Source organism: Henckelia pumila, chromosome 4 (genome assembly GCF_033568475.1).
Source record: "Henckelia pumila isolate YLH828 chromosome 4, ASM3356847v2, whole genome shotgun sequence".
Taxonomy (NCBI): Eukaryota; Viridiplantae; Streptophyta; class Magnoliopsida; order Lamiales; family Gesneriaceae; genus Henckelia; species Henckelia pumila.
The window spans coordinates 32,314,072-32,334,133 of NC_133123.1; the positions used below are offsets into that span (position 1 = coordinate 32,314,072).

The 20,062-nt window shown below is 38.1% G+C and overlaps 3 protein-coding genes across 6 annotated transcripts; 2 read left to right on the forward strand and 1 right to left on the reverse strand.

Moving 5' to 3' along the window:
• The first annotated feature begins 3,071 nt into the window (after positions 1 to 3,071).
• On the forward strand, positions 3,072 to 6,351 carry LOC140865014 (AP2-like ethylene-responsive transcription factor AIL1). Its single transcript, XM_073269497.1, has 9 exons — positions 3,072 to 3,817; positions 3,908 to 4,490; positions 4,594 to 4,676; positions 4,808 to 4,816; positions 4,893 to 4,981; positions 5,065 to 5,138; positions 5,227 to 5,277; positions 5,366 to 5,445; positions 5,555 to 6,351. The coding sequence occupies exons 1-9, from the start codon at positions 3,634 to 3,636 to the stop codon at positions 6,073 to 6,075; spliced, it is 1,674 nt and encodes a 557-aa protein (XP_073125598.1). The 5' UTR covers positions 3,072 to 3,633; the 3' UTR covers positions 6,076 to 6,351.
• A 147-nt stretch (positions 6,352 to 6,498) lies between these two features.
• Positions 6,499 to 8,912, forward strand: LOC140867283 (uncharacterized). 4 transcript variants are annotated; one of them, XM_073272357.1, is made up of 8 exons: positions 6,499 to 6,791; positions 6,994 to 7,420; positions 7,544 to 7,735; positions 7,823 to 7,888; positions 7,996 to 8,064; positions 8,304 to 8,375; positions 8,453 to 8,559; positions 8,646 to 8,912. In XM_073272357.1, the coding sequence occupies exons 2-8, from the start codon at positions 7,055 to 7,057 to the stop codon at positions 8,659 to 8,661; spliced, it is 888 nt and encodes a 295-aa protein (XP_073128458.1). In that variant the 5' UTR covers positions 6,499 to 6,791; positions 6,994 to 7,054; the 3' UTR covers positions 8,662 to 8,912. The 4 variants fall into 4 exon arrangements, 2 of the variants coding, with proteins under 2 accessions (XP_073128458.1, XP_073128457.1); XR_012145102.1 differs by having other exon boundaries at positions 6,499 to 7,420; positions 8,481 to 8,559; XR_012145103.1 differs by having other exon boundaries at positions 6,499 to 7,420; positions 8,472 to 8,559; positions 8,646 to 8,658.
• Positions 8,913 to 9,227: 315 nt separating this feature from the next.
• On the reverse strand, positions 9,228 to 11,459 carry LOC140865456 (uncharacterized). The gene is made up of 2 exons (XM_073270110.1): positions 11,309 to 11,459; positions 9,228 to 10,486 (listed from the first exon to the last, which is right to left on the reverse strand). Exons 1-2 carry the CDS (start codon positions 11,357 to 11,359, stop codon positions 9,386 to 9,388), a joined length of 1,152 nt encoding a protein of 383 aa, XP_073126211.1. The 5' UTR covers positions 11,360 to 11,459; the 3' UTR covers positions 9,228 to 9,385.
• Between the last annotated feature and the right edge of the window lie 8,603 nt (positions 11,460 to 20,062).

The window sequence follows — 20,062 nt, forward strand, 5'->3', positions numbered from 1 at the left end:
AATATCTATGGAGATATTATCCTACTAAAATAATATATTATTGTAATTAAAATAATAGAATTTATGAGAGAATGAGTAAAATTTATTCTATTTTATTGTTTTTAACTCGATATTACTAATAAATGGAAAATATATAATTTGATTATGCACATGAGAATTTTATTTTTCTTGATAAAATTATGCACATGAGAATTGATTCACAAGAAGTTTGGAAGGTATTGCCAACTAAAATCCAATACCAAAAAAAAAAAACAAAAACAAAATGTACCATATTTATCAAGATTTGGGAAGTGCCCAATGACAACATTTGGACCCTGAGCCATTCAAACTGTTAGAAATTGAGATTAGGACCTAACTCACCTCAAAAGCTAGCTCAAGAGGGAAGGTTTGTTCAAACCTATATATTAAACTCCTAGGCAATTCATCCAACCGATGTGGGATAAACTAAAATTACCAACACACCCCTCGCACGTCCAGGAATGAATTGACTGGAACATGGAGATCAAATTAAATGGGTGGCCCAATTATGGGACGGGTGAGACCAACTATGGGCCGTCCAACACATAACGATGGAACTCGGGCTCTGATACCATGTTAGAATTGAGACTAGGACCTAACTCACCTCAAAAGCTAGCTCAAGAGGGGAGGTTTGTCCAAGCCTATATATTAAACTCCCAGGCAATTCATCCAACCGATGTGGGACAAACTAAGCACACCAACACAAACATCATCTCACCCTTTTTACAAATGTACATCGTCCTGTCCCACAACTCAATAAAGCAACACTAGCAACCCCATTCAATTTAAAGGCCTGACTTCGAAGAGGATCTATCACACATGAGTCAGAGGTTCATTGGCTCATGCGAAGAGTTAAATCGAGGGATGTGCACGAGCGGCAGGGACCTGAGGAAGGGAGCAACATGGCCAACCCACAGAGCATATCCCCACAATATTTCAGCAGAAAATATGCTCCACACGAGGATCGAACCGAGTTCCTCAACTCTCACGTCTCTTCGGCGTTGAATTCAACCTATCTTCAGAGTAATGTTCTCAAAATATATATGCAATGACAATCATCGTCCAAAAACAATTTCATACGAAATCAAACATGAACCTCACATATTTGATCAACGGTAGTTTCTTGCTGCAAGAGATCACATCGTCTCTTTAACCGGATACTCCTGTCAAGTTTTTTTCCAGACGGCGTGGCTTGGCCTTGTCCATTTTTGTTGGTGCCTACAGCAATTTGCTAAGCTGAACAGTGTAATGTTAATAGCTACGTGCAGTACGTGCTCATGCTAGCTAGCCATGCTTTCTTGTGAATTGATAAGTAGTATAGTTTGTCTTCTACCCTGAATTATTTATGGGTTTTTTTTTTTTTTTCAATCTGGCGTGATATGTTATCTGAATCTTAATTTTGAAAAATGGCCTTCACCGTGTGATTAATTTGGTTAAAATGTATATATTTATGTTGTAACTTGTAGTTTGTAAAGATGAGAAAGCTTGAGATATGATGTGTTCATAAGTAAATTTTTGAAGTACTCGATGAATTTGATCGACTCATAACTTAATTTTTACGATACGAGCTCTCCATCACGGCTTAAAACTAACTACGTACTATCGTCATTTTTTATACCAACATCAAAACAATAACGACTGAATGATGATCATCGAGTTAGTGTCAATAGAACATGTAGTAATGTTAACATTATATATTGAATTTAAGCTCATGGTCGTGGCCTTTAATTCATATGTCGAATTGAATACTGATAGGTAGTGGTGGAAAAAAAATACCGAATTTTCGGTATACCGAGGTTATCGTATAAAAAAATAACGAATTTTCAATGTGGTGTGGTAACGATACCGACTTTTTCGATATAATAACAGTATGTAATTTGAAAATTTCGGTATATACCGTTATACCAAAACATTATATAAAAATATATAATATTTTTAAACAATAAATTTATAAATTTTAAAAAATATAAGATTTTTTTCGGTATAAAATGGTATATACCGATACCGTGCTGAAATCTCGGTATACTGTAAAATTTCGGTGTTATCGGTATGCTACTTATATGTAACAAAATGTTCAATATACCGAAATGTTCGGTACGTTATCGATATAAAAAATTTTATATCGTAATTTTTGGTACGATATACATTTTTTAATACGATACGGTATGACACCTCTACTGATAGTGATTAAATGCATCTAAAGTAGGTCGCGCTAATCACTCTCAAAGTTTTAATTGTAATCATCGATTATTTATCTCGTATAAATCAAATCATTAATAATTTCTATCACATAAATTTAATCATAAAATGTAAAATCATGATATTTCATTTAATTGATACTTTTTTGTATTTATATTTATTTATTAATTAAAAAGATACATTTACAATCACGGCCGGCGTTATCCAAAATTTATTTATCAAACTAAGCATATTGTTATTTATAAATTACAATTTCCTGTCTTGACTTTTAGGTTTCACCATTAATAATTGACTCATGAGAATTTATGGAGTGAACTTGAAAATTTGGAGAGTGGCAGGCATTTCAAATTCTAATGTCTAATAAAACAAAAGTCAAATAAATATTACAAACTGAATAAACACATATCAAAATACTTGTAAAACTAAATTCAAAGTTCTGCTCTTTTTGTGCTTTGCATTGAATGGATAGATTTGATGTTCGCTGCAAGAATCCCATGACAAGATTATTGTTTTTGTTGTTTTGCAGAAACTTGGTGCTGATCAATAATGACAACAACGAAAATAAAACATAAAAAAATATTGTAATAAAACGATGTCATACTGGATTTATTTCAATTTAAATAAATTTCAAAAATATATTTTTGTTGGTAAATATATTTTGAGAAGATTTATTTCAAATTAAAATAAATTTAAAATAATTTTATAATTTCAAAAATTTTCTCAATATTCAATATTTATTATGGATGAAATGACGTAAATATCTCATATTTTAATGTCAGCCACCTTCCACTAGCCTCAATAAATTCAGGAATGAGGCGAGGGAAAAGAGGAGACTTGAAATTTGCTGTGTTTTATACTGTCAGCCGCTATTATTATGTAATAGGGACATAAGAAGTTGTTCATTATTACGTGTTGATTTTAGAATAAGATGTGTTTCAGACAAAGGTAATGAATACACTGCATTTTTTCATGAATGTAGATGAAATTTAAAGTGTGGAAGGAGAGAAACAAAAAAAGATGGCTGGCACAGATCCCAAAGCAATGCAGAATGAATGCCCAGTATGGCTTGCTGGAACTCATTCTTTCTGCTTAGTTTAATGGGCTTTGCTTTGTTTTGTTCTCATCTCTGTAGACAACTTTTCAGAAGCGAGAGAGGCCATAAATTCTGAGATTCAGCACAAGATACGTTTGGCTAGATTTTGGCTTAGATTTCATTCTATAATGCCTGCAGCTACAAAACAAAACGAATCTGTTTTTATGTTTTTCTTTTTTATTGATCATTGGTTTATTTGTTCCCAATGATTGACTAGTTTTCTTGCACCAAGAACAATATAAACTTTGACAAGAATCTTCCCTTTTTCATGGATTAAAAGTAACTGTGACAACTGGTTTGGTTCCTCTCTTTCTGCTCTAAACATGGATCACCGTCGAATTCAGCCATGTTCTGCAAACTGTTTCTCGAGTTATGAACATCCAGGGTTTTGCTATGGGGTTGATGGGGATCAAACTGCTGGATTTTACTCTCATTTAACCGTGATGCCACTTAAATCTGATGGTTCATTATGTTTGATGGAAGCTATGAACCGGTCTCAAGCACAAGGTTCACTTCAAATTTGCTCACTTTTTTTTTCCCCACATTTTTTTATACTGGGATTTTGGTTTTGATGTTCTGAAAATCTTTACTGTGAAGCTATGGTGACTTCAACTCCAAAACTGGAAGATTTTTTTGGTGGCGGAACGATGGGGACCCATCACTATGAAGGCTGTGGCAGGGGGAGAATGGTTCTAAATCACCAAGAAACTGAAATCAAAACAAACAATGTCCAAGATTTTCTAAGCCATAACCAAGGAATTCAGGTTCAAGAATTCCCTCTCTTTACAGCATTCAAAGGGCAAGATATGTATCAGGCTTCAGATACAGAGCCTAAAGAAACTCATCTTCCAACAATGGCCAATGATGGGATATCTGTCTTCTCAAGTTGGCTAGAGAAGCATTACCAAAGTAGCCATGCACAGGAACAGAAGATGGGAGTTTGTGTTATGGACAATGGAAGAGAATCAGGGAAGAATGGTCCATCGGGCTACGGTGATTTACAATCTTTAAGCTTATCAATAAACCCTGGCTCACAGCACATCGATACATCAATGGTTGATTGCATGGGTTTTCCGAGCAACAAAAGGGGACCTGAAAAAGTCGATGAGAGGCATATTGTTCATAGGAAGTCCATTGATTCGTATGGGCAGAGGACTTCACAGTACAGGGGTGTCACAAGGTTGGATCTTTACCTGTTTTATAGCTTTCCCATTTGATTTTTGTTCGTTTAGAAACAACATTCTTGGCTAATTCCAAAATGCTGGTTTATTTATTTGTTGCAGACACAGATGGACAGGAAGATACGAAGCCCATTTGTGGGACAACAGTTGCAAGAAAGAAGGCCAGAGCAGGAAAGGGAGACAAGGTTAGCGACTGGAAATGCATTTCAAGAAGTGTCATTTTTATTATTTGTTTCTTTGGCCTAAAACTAACTTAAGTTTGCTCCTTCTTCTCGAAATCTTCGTTCTGGGGATTTTCTTCTGAACTCCATTCCAGTTTACTTGGGTAAAGTCCTCCACGAATGCTGTTTTATACTCTCACATTGTATACCAGTTGATCTATAAATGCCAATCATATGCAGGGGGATATGATATGGAAGAAAAGGCGGCGAGGGCCTATGATTTGGCGGCACTTAAATACTGGGGACCTTCGAGCCATATCAATTTTCCGGTAGCGATTTGATTTTCATTGCATTTCCATAATCTTCTTATATAACCAGTTTCCATGTACTTGAAGCCCTTAACTTGATGCAGTTGGAAAATTATCAGCAAGAATTCGAAGGCATGAAAAATATGAGCAGACAGGAATATGTTGCACATTTGAGAAGGTTTTCTTGTGCCCTTTTCTTGATCTCACTTTCCTTCGAAATCCACATTTTTTCCCTTAAAAGTTTTGTTGTGCCGCAAAAATTTCAGGAAAAGCAGTGGTTTCTCAAGAGGAGCTTCAATCTACAGAGGAGTGACTAGGTCTAATAATATGCTATAACAAAATAAGTTGAAGTGAAAAAAAAGTATTTTCCTTTGCTTGAGTATTCGATCTTGTATTGTTCTTTAGCAGACATCATCATCACGGTCGGTGGCAAGCTCGGATCGGTCGAGTGGCAGGAAACAAGGATCTTTATCTTGGGACATTTAGTGAGTGAATCATTTGAATCTTGAACACATAACTGATATGACTTACACAATGCTAAAATTTCTTTAAAAAATCTTAGCATTGATCACTGCTCATTGGTGAAAATTTAAGGCACTCAAGAAGAAGCTGCTGAGGCTTATGACATAGCTGCGATCAAATTTCGGGGCACAAATGCTGTAACCAATTTCGACATATCAACATATGACGTGGCGAGGATTATGGAAAGCAATACGCTTCTTTCTTCCGACATGGCTAGGAAAAACACATTTGCTAATTGGAACAACAGCTCTAACACTAACAAAACTGTGGACTCTAGTGTCTCGAAAGAGAGCAGCAGCAGCAATGTCACTGAATGGACAATGGCCCTTTGTCATTCTTCGAATGTTAAACCTATTGAAGATTTCAAGGTTTCAAATTTCTCGGTTCCTGCTGCTGCACCAGAAAAGCCGAGTTTAAGCAGCTCGAGAATCAATAGCCACGACGGAAACAATACTACTCAAATGGATTTTGCGAAAACCCAACCGGCATCTAAGTATTTTCGGGTTCAAACCAACGCTGTAAATTCTTGGATCCCAGGGGCACAGATGAGGCCTCAAGTGCCACTATTTGCTGCATGGACAGATGCATCATGATGTGATATTGAAGGAACTGAATATATGTTTTTGCATGTAGAAAAGTATTAGGGAATGGAAGTGGTTTAGTTTTTATGGTTCATCTGCTTACGCCGTTGTGTACTGGAGGGGGCTCAGGCGTTTTCTACCCAAGTTTTTTCAATGTTCTTCATCCAAAATTATCAGATATCAAGTCAAAAAGTTTATATACAATGTTTCTTCTTAGCTAATAATTCAAAAAATCTACGAAGACATAAAAAGCTTGTAACGACAAGTAATTATAGTAGAACAGATAACTAAACAAAAAAATATTACTAACATAGTAACATCACCCATTTCTTTGTGTATACACAAAAAAGTTTGATATGGTTCATAAGTGAAAGTGGGGTCAAAAAAGTCTTGTGTAAAGCAATATCATATCTGGAGCCCAGTTGGGATCTAGGCTCTCTACTAAAGTATTATGGTCTTCAGACATTATTCTTTTGAAATCTGACAAAGGGCCTGGGAAATTGCAGTTATATTCCTTCCCCTCCAGAAAGATTCTGAATGTTTTCAAAGTTTGGCAAGTTTTATATATTTGTAGTCATTTGTTGACAGATTATTTGGCTTGTACCAATTTAAAATCTTCTCCAAAGGATTCTGTTTTAGAAGCTTGAGAGATAATTGCCGGAGAATTTAGCTTTGCTCATCGAAGTTGTTTTGTTTGCATACACCTCTCCTACATAAAGCTGCAAAAGGTGTTTGTCTTATGCTCATTGTCTTGAAAATGTTACTCTTTTACAGCTAGTAGATTAATCTTCCCTTCAAGTTCAGTCAAAAAATTTAAAATACAGATCCTTTAATCTGTTTCAGATCCTTTCAACGGGTTCTTGAAATTTTTTGGACTAGCATTATCTCCTTTACTCTTTTTTTTTTTAAAAAAAAAAAATTGATTTCAAGAGTTGAATGCAAAAACGTTTTGAACTTCAAAAGTGTTGGGAGAGAAACAGTAGGTATAGCAATGGTTTCAGATTCAAGAAATGAACCTGGAGCTGAGGATTTTAGAGAAACTTCGTTTGCCTCTTGTGATCAGATTGATAGTTTTTCTTTTGACGAGATGCTGGAAAATCGAGTATCTGTTAGTGGGGATGACCTCTTCAAACATCTGGTGGAGATGGAGACCACTGAATTTACTGTTTTTTGCAATGAAAATGTGCCCAAGATTATTGATTCTGTTCATGATCCGAATAACTTCTTCGATCAAATGACTTCGGACACTCGTGAGCGATGTCGAAATGGTTATCTTGTGCAAAGTTTGGAGCGTTCGTTCCCTCGAAAGAGAAGGAAAACAGTGGTTAATGGTGAATGCGAACTACAGGACTCAAAGGTCAGAAAATTCAAATGACAGATGATTCTTTTTCTTTCCTGTACACTTTTTTTGCAAGTATTTGTTTTGTTCGATCAATTGAAATGTGTCGTTAAAATAATTAACTAGTCCAATCATGATCAGGATGCTGGAAATTCCCGAAAGAGAAATGAAAAGCAAAACATGGAGAAGCTAGAAGAACAGCTTGATCACAAATCTGCTACTCCAAATGGACTAATCAGTCCAAAAGGTAATACAGAAACTCCAGAGGAAGATCACGTCGAAACCAGATTAAAACGAGACCAATCGCTCAACAAACACAACCTTGCCGAGAGAGTATGCTTCAATGAATGCCTACTAATTCTAATCCTTGAATTCTTGTTATCCAAGATTGGTTAATGTGTGTAAATGTTTGTATTTTAGATTAGAAGGGAAAGGATAAACGAACGAATGAAGTTTCTTCAGGGCCTTGTCCCGGGATGTGATAAGGTGAACCTGGGAAAAATCAAGTTTATCTCCCCCTTAAGTCTGGCTGTGGCACTGCTAGCTCCTATACTATTGTATTACTAATCACTGGCTTCAAATTCCATTTTCAGATCACCGGGAAAGCCGTGATGCTTGACGAAATCATCAACTATATACTATCAATGCAACATCAGGTTGAGGTAATGCCGGCCTTCTTCTGAGTCTGATGCCATCATAACTGAAGTTTATGTACCTTAGTACGATGACCCGTGGGCATTTATTCTTTCCTTGTCTATAAAGTGATGAATAAATGCAGAAACATGCTCTCATACATGAACAGAACATGATATGCACACCAAAATTGTTAATAACCCAACCATTGTCATTGATCTTTGCAAGATTTCTTCTTCCTTTTACGGTAAACAATATTGTTCTTCAGTTTTTGTACAGGAAGCTAGCTGCTGTGAATCTAAGTGAAAGAACTCAACCAGATCAATTTCTGTCCAAGGATGTAAGAATTTGGTTTGCCATATTGAGTTTGTTACCACATTATGTAAAGTAAATTTAAGCTTAACCCACTCTACATAGATTTGTCCTGAACAAGGAGTAATTGCAGCAACTGAAGGTGGTCAAGAACTAGAAGTGAAGTCCTTTCCATTGCCTGCCCCAGACTCGTGCCACCATCAACTCCTCAAGTAAGCATTCCTAAACCAAAATTTTGTCTAAATTCTACTCTGTAGTATTCTGATTTTCGTACTGTTTCATTCTTTTTTCATTTTAGTCGAGCTACAATTTGAGCTAAGAGGATGCTAGTATAGATGAAGCATGTCCTGGATGTTTGCATGTTAAATATTCAATGGAAGCAAACCGATCTTTTTTCGGTATGTCGGGTTGTGTTTTGCTGTTGTGGTTTGTGCAGTGGTGATGCTAAACTTGCTAGCTTGTTCTTCAAAGTATGGCTGAAGAAATGTCTTGCAATGTGATCATACTTACATGGGGATGGACTTCAACAAACCTGTGCCCTTGCTGATTTTGATTATTGTATTGAAGTTACACGAGGCTTTACTGTTTTAAATATTTTTTTTTGAAAAAAAATTCGAATTTGTATAAAACATACGCTATTCCATCACACGGCGCGGTTTACAAAAAGACACATCACCTTTAAATCTAAAACTATCCTATCATATAAACAATGATAAGCAAGAAGGTTAGCGACGTGGTTGGCAGTACTCCTACACGCTTGGTTGGACCAATTTAACGTATTTACTATATTTTTTTTTTGAGTACAAATTATATCGAATATCGAAATTATATCATATTATGATACTAAAGAGTGAAATTTGCCCGCACAACCGACGAGACTTGAGCATGAACTCGAAACGTATTTATCTCGAGCAAAGAGGGTCTCAGGGCCTCACGTATTTACTATATTTATACCACAATAAATATCGTACTAATGACTAAATGTCGTCAAAATAACGACCGATGAATTTCATCGTCAAGTAGATAATTTCTGTCCACTCAAAATCCAGCTACTAAACCAACCAAACTGTTCACATGAGCTTGAAAATAGTGTACACTTGCTTTGGTGCAAAACTCGATCGACTGGATTTCTCTTGTTTTGACATTATAAGCTATGCAATGCCTTTGATGGGGCCATGTACCGAAGACCAACACCTCCCTAGCTTCTAACCAACCGTAGATAGTCACTGTTTTCAGTTCGCAAGACAAGTCTTCAAATAAGTGACTCACGGGTTTCAAATCAAGCCTGAGCATCATGATCCATTCTCCCATTTCTAGATTCATTTCCCAAACATCCACAACAAACACATCGGACTGAGTAACATATGATAAATTACTGCCCATTGCTAGAAACATTCCGTATAGTTTTGGTCTCTTCGGCGGTCTAGGGAACAGGCGAACAGCTTCAGTTTCAGCGTTGAATGTCAAAATAAAGTTTTTGCCGAACCAGTGTACATAGCCTCCGGTGACCTGCATCTCCATAGAAGCTATTAGTATCTCACTAGGGAGAACCAAGTGTACATCAATACACCTCCAAACTTCATCAACACCAATAGTTAGCACTACAATTTGTACTATCGAACCCAAATTTCCAACACGCACACGTACGACTTTATACTCCATGGAAGCCTCAGCGAATACCAAAACAAAATATGAATGATCTACCATTCTACCAAAATATGGAGGAAGAATGGTCTGTTGCTTTGTCAAGGGATTAATAAGACATAAATTATTACTTAATTTGGAATCAGGGACCAACACTAAACCATTGCAGCTAGTCCATATTAGCTGCTCAAACCCCCAGTCAAGCTTGCATATCTCGAGGCATCCTCTTCGCATTTCCACATAAAAGAGATTGCAAGCCGAGACCAAGTCCTGGATTAGAACTCCACTGGTTGAATTCCGAAGATGGTGGTGGATGAAATCTCGGGAATGGACGATAAGGTTCCATTCTCTGCAAACACGCCTCATAACATGATGTAAGGCTTGAGCTGGAAGCTCTAAAAGAAATTGGAACACGAGTTCTGGTGGAAGATGTCTGGTTTGTCTCTTCCTTGCGCACCTCTTACAGCAACAGCACATGTAACGGTCCATGGAAATCTGTGCATCACACGGGAGAACAATACTGTGGTTAACATAAAACTCACTTCCTTTCTCCCCTCAAATTCAATAAGATATAGTGGCAGAATCAAATGCGAGAGTAATCCCGAAGTAATCACAAAGCTGGTTACATATTAATACAGTCATTTGAGTAGAATTAGCAGGCAGTTTCTAAGACCGGTTAGCCACCGCCCAGATTTTTAACAGTTGAAGCTATTCAAAATCCACCTAGGCGGCCGCCTATCTATTTGTCTATCAATACGTAAAGGATCATGAGAAATATGTAATTTATTTCGACTTGAATTCGATAACTAAAAATTATTGAAAAAATATTAAGATGAATCGTTCTAGAGTATTTAGATATTTAGGGTAAAAAAAATCAGTCTAGGCCGGCGACCGCTAAGAGTCTAGGTAGGTAACCGCTAGCTCACCGCTTACTTTTTTTAGAACATTGAGAATTAGTGCAAAAAATTTGGCCAAAATAAGATCTCCAGAGAAAAAAGCGAAAATTGGGGAGAATTTTAGCAAGTAGAAACGATGATCACACCAAAATAAAATCTATGAACATTTGCATAAAAAAGATTTAAACATTGGCAAGATAAAGCCGAATGTCAATGTAAAAACTGTAAATTGAAACCAAAAATCTGTGAACGTTTGAACAATAAGATTTCATATTCTCCAAAAAAAAAAATAATAATAAAAAAAAAACTTGAGCAAGATAAAGCTGAGCGTAAAAACGTGAAATTTTCCGGCAAGCAGGACGAGAAACGCTCGAAGAAGACTCGAAAGTAGAATAAATCGATTGTTCCTTTTCACCGTTACCGCTGTATTTGGTTTGCTGGCATCTTCCATGAGATAATTTTTCCGGGCCATGGGCGGCGGTTGTGATTGGGTGGTCGGGGGTGGCACAGCCGCAGAGCACCTCTGTTGACGGCGGAAGGGTATACTGGGACAGGGGAAGACGGGAAATCAATTATTTGGCTGAATTTATTAAAAAGTTTTTTTAAAATTTACTAGATGTCAGAACTTATTTAAAAAAAAAATTGTTAAAGTGTTTGACTAGAACTTAAAAAGTTGTTTTACGAATTTATTTTAAAAATATTTTAAACAACTTATATTGATATGTTTGGTATCATAAGATTATTTATTGTTAAAATTATCAAAAAAAATATAATTTTATGAATTTAATTTTTTGAGTTATACATATAAAAAATACTTTTAAAATGAACTTATATTAAAAAATATAATTGTTTTAATATTTTACTTTAGAAAAATTTATGTGATTTATAAATTTTTTAAAAAATAATATTAATATTTAATTAATGAAGGACATGATGGAGATTTATGAAAATATTTAAGTATATTTTAGAGAGTTAGAATATTAAAATAAGATTTTTTTGAAAAAAATTATCTCCCCTACTTTTTTAAAAACAGCTTATAAGCTTTCAAACAGCTTATTTTGACAGCTTATAAGCTGTTTTTAAAAAAAAATTACCAAACACAATTTCGAAATAGCTTTTAAGCTCTCTGCCAAACACCCATAGTCCTGTCTTGGTTTTAATTCAATAGATCTTGTTCCTCATTTAAGTTCTGTTTGGTATCAAAAGCCAAACCTGAAAAATATATATATATTTTTTTTTAAAAAAAAGATGCTTTTTTGGTTTGTAAAGTGTTTGGATAATCATTTAAGTGTTTAAAAAAACACTTTTTAAAGCTAAATTTAGAGCTTTTTCAAAAGCACAAAATTAAAGCTTAAAAAGCATTTTTTTAAAAAAAAAATCATTACTAATACCAAACAGGCTCTTAAAATATTAGATTAGTTAGAGTCTAGATATGTGTGTTTTTTGGAAAAAGATCCTATGCTGTGAAGAGAGAAACAACATTGGTGTTGTGGATTGAAAAGCCTTGATTTGCAATATTCCATGTGTGTAATTAATTAAACATATTATTTTTTAATCCTGTGATATGAATTAGAGAAATTAATTCAATGCACAATATCTTATGGTGTTTCTCTCTCCACAACAGAAGATCCAGATCCGTGTTTTTTCCATCCATCCTTCCACTTCTTTCTTTCTTTTTTACGTTTTTTTCCCTCTTTCTTATCCCTCATATTTCTAAATTTTTTCTAACCATTGTCCTGCGTATTTTTCAGTTTTTTGTTGAATATTTTTATGCGAAATCGTGAAGAGATCGATCATCATTGATTTTCAGTCATATGAAATTATTTTCTAATTCATATGAACTGATTTTTGAATTTTTTGATAAACATAAATTGATTTGTCAACTGATCTCGACCGAGTATGTTGATTTTGACTGATTTTGAAAAAATCTCGACTGTTGTTTTTCATTGCTTCTCGACCGGTCTCGACTTCTTTATAATTTATATATATATATATATATATATATATATATATATATATATTTATATATTTGTTAGTAGTAATAAATAAAAACATTGTTGGTGCAGTGGTCAGAACTCGGGAGGAGTGAGGAGATTCGGATTCGAAACCCGTGAGGAGAGAGATGATGAGAGATGATTTCTATTTTTTGTTTTTTAAAAAATTGAAACGACCCTAACTCTATAATTATTAAATAAATAAATATGCGGAATTTTTTTTTATATATATACTTACTAAATAAAATATGCACATATATGCCCATACATACATGCACAGAATAAAAAAATTTAAAATAATTAAATAATTAAATAACTTAAATAAAAATTTCATTCTTTAAATAAAATAAATATCTGAGTCAAACATTTAATTAAAAATACTGCATAAGAAAAATAATGTAAAATTTGCATGCACTGAAAATATTCAAAACCACAACCACTGAAAAATAATTAAAAAGTGTAACATTCTGACATAACTAAAACATGCAATGTGACTCAGACATCTATCACGGTCACGGGGTCACTGCATGTCCGCTCATAGGTCCTCGCCGCCGGTAGGAGCTACATCCTCCTCTACGAACTCACCTGCACCATACCAGTGTAGTGAGCCTAGAGGCCCAACATGCTAACATAACAAGGGTTTAAAATAATTTAAAACACTTAAATATTAATACATAACATATACATGAATGAGCATGCTTAAAAATATCATGGCATAAACATAACTTAAATTAACTTAAATAACATAGACATACATAATACATAACATTGTTGAGCAAGGTAATTTTCTAACATCGCATGGTTGTATCCGTAGTGTAACCTTAAATCATACATTAAATACTGATCAGCGTGGAAACCAACGTACGTGGCGGTGACGAATCACCTCTTAAATTGGCAGTAAACTGCCCTTCAATAGTTCACATATGGGGACGAATCCCCCTTAAATTGTCACACTACTTCAACTTCCAACATAAAATATTTTATTATTGTTCAACCTTAAACATTTAATTATGCATAAAATTATTTCATGAATGCATGTACTTAAATAAAATATGTGTCCTTCATATATATTTAATTTAATTTCTTACTAACATATAAATATTAAAATAACTTAAATGCATAAAAATAATTAAATATATAATCAGAACACATGCAATTTCTCATGGATTGTACTGGACTGCTGGCTCTAACACTTAAGCCCAATTACTTAATTCTGGCCCAATAACATACTTAAGCCCAATAAAATTGTTCTAAGCCCAATTAAAATAATTTAAAGCCCATAAAACATTCTAGGCCCAATAACCACTTAAACTGGCCCAATGGGCCCAAAAGCCCAAAGACTGGCCCAATAACTTTCATGGGCTCAAAAGCCCATAAAATTAATGGACTAACTTAATTAAAATTTTAAAAGCCCAAATAAAATTATTTGGGAGTCCAAATAATTTTATTTCTAATTAATTGGCCCAAAAACCAATTAATTCATTAAATACTTTAAAAATAAAAAGACTCGAGCCCGGCCCACCAACCCGGACCCGGACCAACTTAACCCGACCCACTACCCTACTGACCCGACCCGGACCACAGACCGGACCCGGACCCAACAGAAAACCCTAGAACCCGACGCCCTAGCCTCTTCTCGGCTGCGGCCGTGAGCAGCAGCCACTCCGTGGCTGCTGCCGGCCTGCTCCAGCCGCCCCTGGCCGGAGTGCCGCCGCCCAGACGTAGCCCACGTCTGGGCGGACCTGACCTGACCTGCCCCAGCCCCAGCCCCCATGCAGCCTGGACCATCGAACCCGAAGCCCTTTTTCCCGAAACCCTAGACTGCACCTTCCTCGGCCGAACTGCTCTAGTTGCTTCCCTGGGCTCGTTTGGATCGAGCCATTCGAGCCATTCGAGTCCAGACACACCTAGGACACCCTAAGGATCCTAGCCAGCAGTTAGAACACACCCATGGCATCAAAACGTGAACATGAATCATGAAAACATCAAAGAACCGTGCGTCTTCAACCTAAATCAAATCTTTCTCTGAAAAACTTTAAAATTTCGATGCCTAAACATTGCACACACTTTAATATCTGATAGGTACGAAAATAGGGAAGAAAAATCATGCCTTTCACCGGAAACGAAGAGAAAAACGAGCGTGGGACGATTCCGGGACGACGGGACGACGAGCAACCTTGAAACTTCGAAGAAATTCGGCTATGGAACTACCTTGGAGATATCTGGCCGAAGAAGATGATGAAGATGGTGGGGTGAGGCGGCTGATAGCTTTTGGTCGATGGGTTTGGGGTAGATTAGGTTAGAGTTTTATTTTAATTAAAATAGGTTTTAGGATAATTAAAAGTTTTAAATATAAAACCTAAAATTTTAAAACTCTAAATAAAAGTTAAAATCTGATAATTTAAGTTAATCATATACAAAAATCCCGAAATTACAAATTTAGGAAATTTTAAAAATAATTAAAAGTCATTAAAATGGCTAAATTTGGATAAAAATGGACTCCTAAAATTATATAAAATTAAATACTAAAAATTTTGAGATAATAAAACTCAAAATAATATTTTAGGGCTCTAAAAAGGCTCATGAAATTAATTGGCTAGAAAGTTGTCATCTCGTCCGTCCACGGTCCCGTCTACGCGATAAAATAATTAAAATACTAAAAATCATAAAAATCACTAATTATGGGTTAATGCTTAAAAATAAATTAAATCATGCACAAATAATTCACATAATTATTTAACCCATAAATCTAAAATTTAAATAATTAAATATCCTAATTATGCATGCGGATTTACGTATTTAAAATACCGGGTGTTACAATTCTCCCCCCCCCCCCCCCCCTTAAATTGAATTTCGTCCTCGAAATTAAAGTACTTACCCGAAAAACTCCGGGTAGCGAGTTCTCATATCTGCCTCGGTCTCCCAAGTAGCTTCCTCCTCCGAGTGATTCAGCCACTGGACTCTGACCATCGGTATGACCCGCGTCCTAACCCTCCGCTCCTCCCTTGCCAAGATCCGCACTGGCCTCTCCTCATATACTAGATCTGGTGGCAACTGTAAGGGCTCGAAATCCAACACATGCGACGGGTTGGAGACATATCTCCGAAGCATGGATACATGGAAAACGTTGTGCACTGCCGCTAGCCCTGGTGGTAGAGCTAAACGGTAGGCCAACGTGCCAACTCTCTCCAAGATCTCGAATGGCCCTATATACCTCGGATTAAGCTTGCCTCTCCGGCCAAAACGCACTACTCCCTTCATCGGTGACACCTTCAGGAATACGTGATCACCTACAGCGAACTCCAAATCTCGTCGTCTGGCATCTGAATAACTCTTCTGCCGACTCTGAGCAGTCCTCATCCGATCCCGAATCTGAGTCACAATGTCAGCTGTCTGCTGCACAATCTCAGGACCCAGTAAAATCCGCTCACCAACCTCATCCCAATGCACAGGAGATCTGCATCTCCTCCCATACAATGCTGCATAAGGAGCCATACCTATAGACGACTGAAAACTGTTGTTATAGGTAAACTCCACTAATGGCAGTCTAGTCTCCCAAGAGCCCCGAAAATCAATGACACAAGCTCTCAGAAGATCCTCGAGAACCTGGATCACCCTCTCAGACTGAACATCTGTCTGGGGATGAAATGATGTACTGAACAAAAGCCTCGTCCCCAAAGCTGTGTGCAGACTCTTCCAAAATGCAGATGTAAATCTCGGATCTCTGTCTGACACAATAGACACTGGTATGCCATGCAGTCTAACAATCTCTCTGATGTAAAGCTCTGCATACTGTGTCAAAGAATAAGTAGTCCTCACCGGCAAGAAATGAGCTGACTTGGTGAGTCTATCCACAATCACCCAAATCGCTGTGCAACCTCTGGCACTCCTCGGTAAGCCAACCACAAAGTCCATCGTAATATTCTCCCATTTTCATTCCGGAATAGGAAGAGGTCTAAGAAGTCCTGCTGGACGCTGATGCTCTACCTTGACTTGCTGACAAGTCAAGCACTCTGACACCACTCTCCCGATGTCACTCTTCATCCCGGGCCACCAATACAATAGCTGCAAATCTTTGTACATCTTCGTACTTCCGGGGTGAATGGAGTACGGAGATGTGTGAGCCTCTGCTAAAATCTCAGCTCTCAACTGATCGACGTTCGGTACCCACATCCTACCACGGTACTGAACGATACCATCCTCCACTGTATACAAGAGGTTACCTCTAGCCTCATCTCTCTGTCTCCATCGCTGCAACTCCTCATCAGTAGACTGTCCCTCCCTAATTCGATCTCGCAGAACTGGCTGCACCGTCAACACTGACAAGCTCGGTGCATGGCCACTCGGATAACACTCCAAGCCAAATCTCTGAATCTCGCTCTGTAGTGGTAACTGTACGGTCAAACATGATACCACTGACGACTTCCGACTCAAAGCATCGGCCACTACATTAGCTTTACCCGGATGGTAGCTAATGTCACAGTCATAGTCCTTCACCAACTCCAACCATCTGCGCTGTCTCATGTTCAACTCCTTTTGTGTGAAGAAATACTTGAGACTCTTGTGGTCTGTTAAAATCTTGCACTTCTCTCCATACAGATAGTGCCTTCAGATTTTCAAAGCGAAAACCACTGCTGCTAACTCCAAGTCATGCGTCGGATAATTCTGCTCATGAATCTTCAGCTGCCTCGACGCATACGCAATAACCTTACCACACTGCATAAGTACTGCGCCTAAACCCAGTTTAGATGCATCGGTGTACACCACTAACTCCTCGTGTGGTACTGTCATCGCTAACACTGGTGCAGTAGTGAGTGCTTCCTTCAGCTGATCGAAGCTCCTCTGACAGTCTGAACTCCAGATAAACTTCGCATTCTTCTTGGTCAAGGAAGTCAAGGGTACTGCAATAGAGGAAAAACCCTTGATGAACTTCCTATAATACCCTGCCAAGCCCAAGAAACTGCGAATCTCTGAAGCATTCTTCGGAATACCCCAATTCTGCACTGCCTCAACCTTAGACTGATCAACTGCAATCCCATCTCTCGAAATAATGTGGCCAAGAAATGTCACCTGCTCAAGCCAAAAATCGCACTTGCTGAACTTGGCATACAACCGATGCTCCCTCAAAGTCTGCAAGGCTGTCTGAAGATGCTGTCTATGCTCCTCGATGCTCCTAGAATAGATCAAAATATCATCAATAAAGACTATGATGAACTGATCTAAATACGGCTGAAAGACTCGGTTCATGAGATCCATGAAAACCGCTGGAGCATTGGTCATCCCAAATGGCATCACTAAGAACTCGTAATGCCCATATCGTGTCCTAAAAGCAGTCTTGGACACATCTGCATCTCTAACACGTAACTGATGATAACCAGATCGCAGGTCAATCTTGGAGAACACCGAAGCTCCCTGCAACTGGTCAAATAAATCATCTATCCTCGGCAATGGATACTTGTTCTTCACTGTGACCCTGTTGAGCTCTCGGTAATCGATGCACAGTCTCATACTGCCATCCTTCTTCTTCACAAATAACACCGGAGCTCCCCACGTAGAAAATCTAGGACGAACAAAGCCTTTCTCTAACAACTCCTGAATCTGCTCCTTCAACTCTTTCATCTCGGTAGGAGCAAGTCTGTACGGTGCCTTAGAGATAGGCACGGTGTCTGGCACTAAGTCGATGCTGAACTCCACCTCTCTCACTGGTGGAATTCCGGCAACATCCTCCGGAAAGACATCCGGAAAGTCACGAACCACCTCTATCTCTGATAATGATCTGCTAGATGGCTCTGAAGTCGTGACGATACTCGCTAGAAACCCCTGGCAACCCCGTCTCAACAACTTCCTCGCCTGAATATGAGATATCACCTGAGGAATATCACTGCTCTGAGATGCATGAAAAGTGAACGGGTCGCCTACTGTAGGTCTCACTGACACTGATCTCCGACGAAAATCAATCGAAGCTCCATTGACTGTCAACCAATCCATACCCAAAATCAAATCGAATCCACTCAATGGCAAAACCACCACATCTGCTCGAATGGAGTGTCCCTGCAGCTCTAACTCCAGTCCTCGAATAACCTTCGAGGTAGAAATAATCTGCCCTGACGGCATAGTAACATCATACCCACTGTCACTACTCTCAGGTGTGATGCCTACCCGTCTGATAAACTCCAGGGATATAAACGAATGTGTAGCCCCTGAATCTAGCAACGCAAACGTGGAGTTGCCTCCAACTAGAATTCTCCCTGCACGCAGAAAATTCCCAACAGTTTCATACCACTACTAAATTTTCCCCAACGAGTCACTACTAATTCTTAATTCTAATCACCAGTAAAACATGCTTCCTATTCTAACATGCAGTTAAATAACCCAAATAACAACAAATTCCAAATTAAAGACGAAATTTTAACCAAAGGAAAATTATTAAAATGTTAGGGGTAAGATATACCGGTGATCAAGGAGGTGTCTGGATCTACCTCCTCGGCCTGCATCACAAACACCCTACCAGCGGTGTTCTTCTTCCTCGGGCAGTTAGCTATCTGATGCCCTGGCTCCCTACAGTGGTAGCAAACTCCTGCTCCCAATAGACAAGGTCCCGAATGCATCTTCTGGCACTTCGGGCAAGTAGGATAAGCTATGGCATTAGGGGGCCCGCCCCTCTGCTGCTGCGGCCTCTGCTGCTGTGGCCTCTGCTGTGGATTCGTGCCCTTAGCCGGCCCTGTAAACTGCTTCTTCGCAGGAGGCTGCGAAGATGGTCGCTGATACCCAGCCTGAAACTGCCTCTTCCCCTGCTGCTCCCTCTGGATCTCTCTCCGACCCTCCTCGGAACGCAAGGCTCTACTGACTGCAGACTCATAAGTAAGGACGTCTGCCATGCGAACATCATGCTTGATATCCGCCTTCAAACCCTCCACGAACTGCCTCAACTTCTCTGGTGGACTATCTAAAATCAGAGGCACAAAGTGACAGCCCCTCTCGAACTGTCGCACATACTCAACCACTGTCTTGTCCCCCTGACAGAGACTCATAAATTCACGGATCATGCGACTGCGCACATCCTCAGTGAAGTACTTGGCGTAGAAGATACGCCTAAACTCTGTCCATGTCAGTGTAGGAAGGTGAACTCCCCTGGCAGCACCCTCCCACCAAAGCGCTACGTCACCCCTCAGCATGTACGT

Bases quoted from the DNA above. Each gene is read 5' to 3' on its own strand.
- LOC140865456 (XM_073270110.1), bottom strand. From the start codon at position 11,359: ATGGCCCGGAAAAATTATCTCATGGAAGATGCCAGCAAACCAAATACA. The intron at 10,487-11,308 runs GTAACGGTGAAA...TGTGATGCACAG, and splicing joins CCAGCAAACCAAATACAGCG to ATTTCCATGGACCGTTACAT.
- LOC140865014 (XM_073269497.1), top strand. From the start codon at position 3,634: ATGGATCACCGTCGAATTCAGCCATGTTCTGCAAACTGTTTCTCGAGT. The intron at 3,818-3,907 runs GTTCACTTCAAA...TTTACTGTGAAG, and splicing joins GAACCGGTCTCAAGCACAAG to CTATGGTGACTTCAACTCCA. The intron at 4,491-4,593 runs GTTGGATCTTTA...TATTTGTTGCAG, and splicing joins CAGTACAGGGGTGTCACAAG to ACACAGATGGACAGGAAGAT.
- LOC140867283 (XM_073272356.1), top strand. From the start codon at position 7,055: ATGGTTTCAGATTCAAGAAATGAACCTGGAGCTGAGGATTTTAGAGAA. The intron at 7,736-7,822 runs GTATGCTTCAAT...TTTGTATTTTAG, and splicing joins AACACAACCTTGCCGAGAGA to ATTAGAAGGGAAAGGATAAA. The intron at 8,065-8,303 runs GTAATGCCGGCC...ATTGTTCTTCAG, and splicing joins CAATGCAACATCAGGTTGAG to TTTTTGTACAGGAAGCTAGC.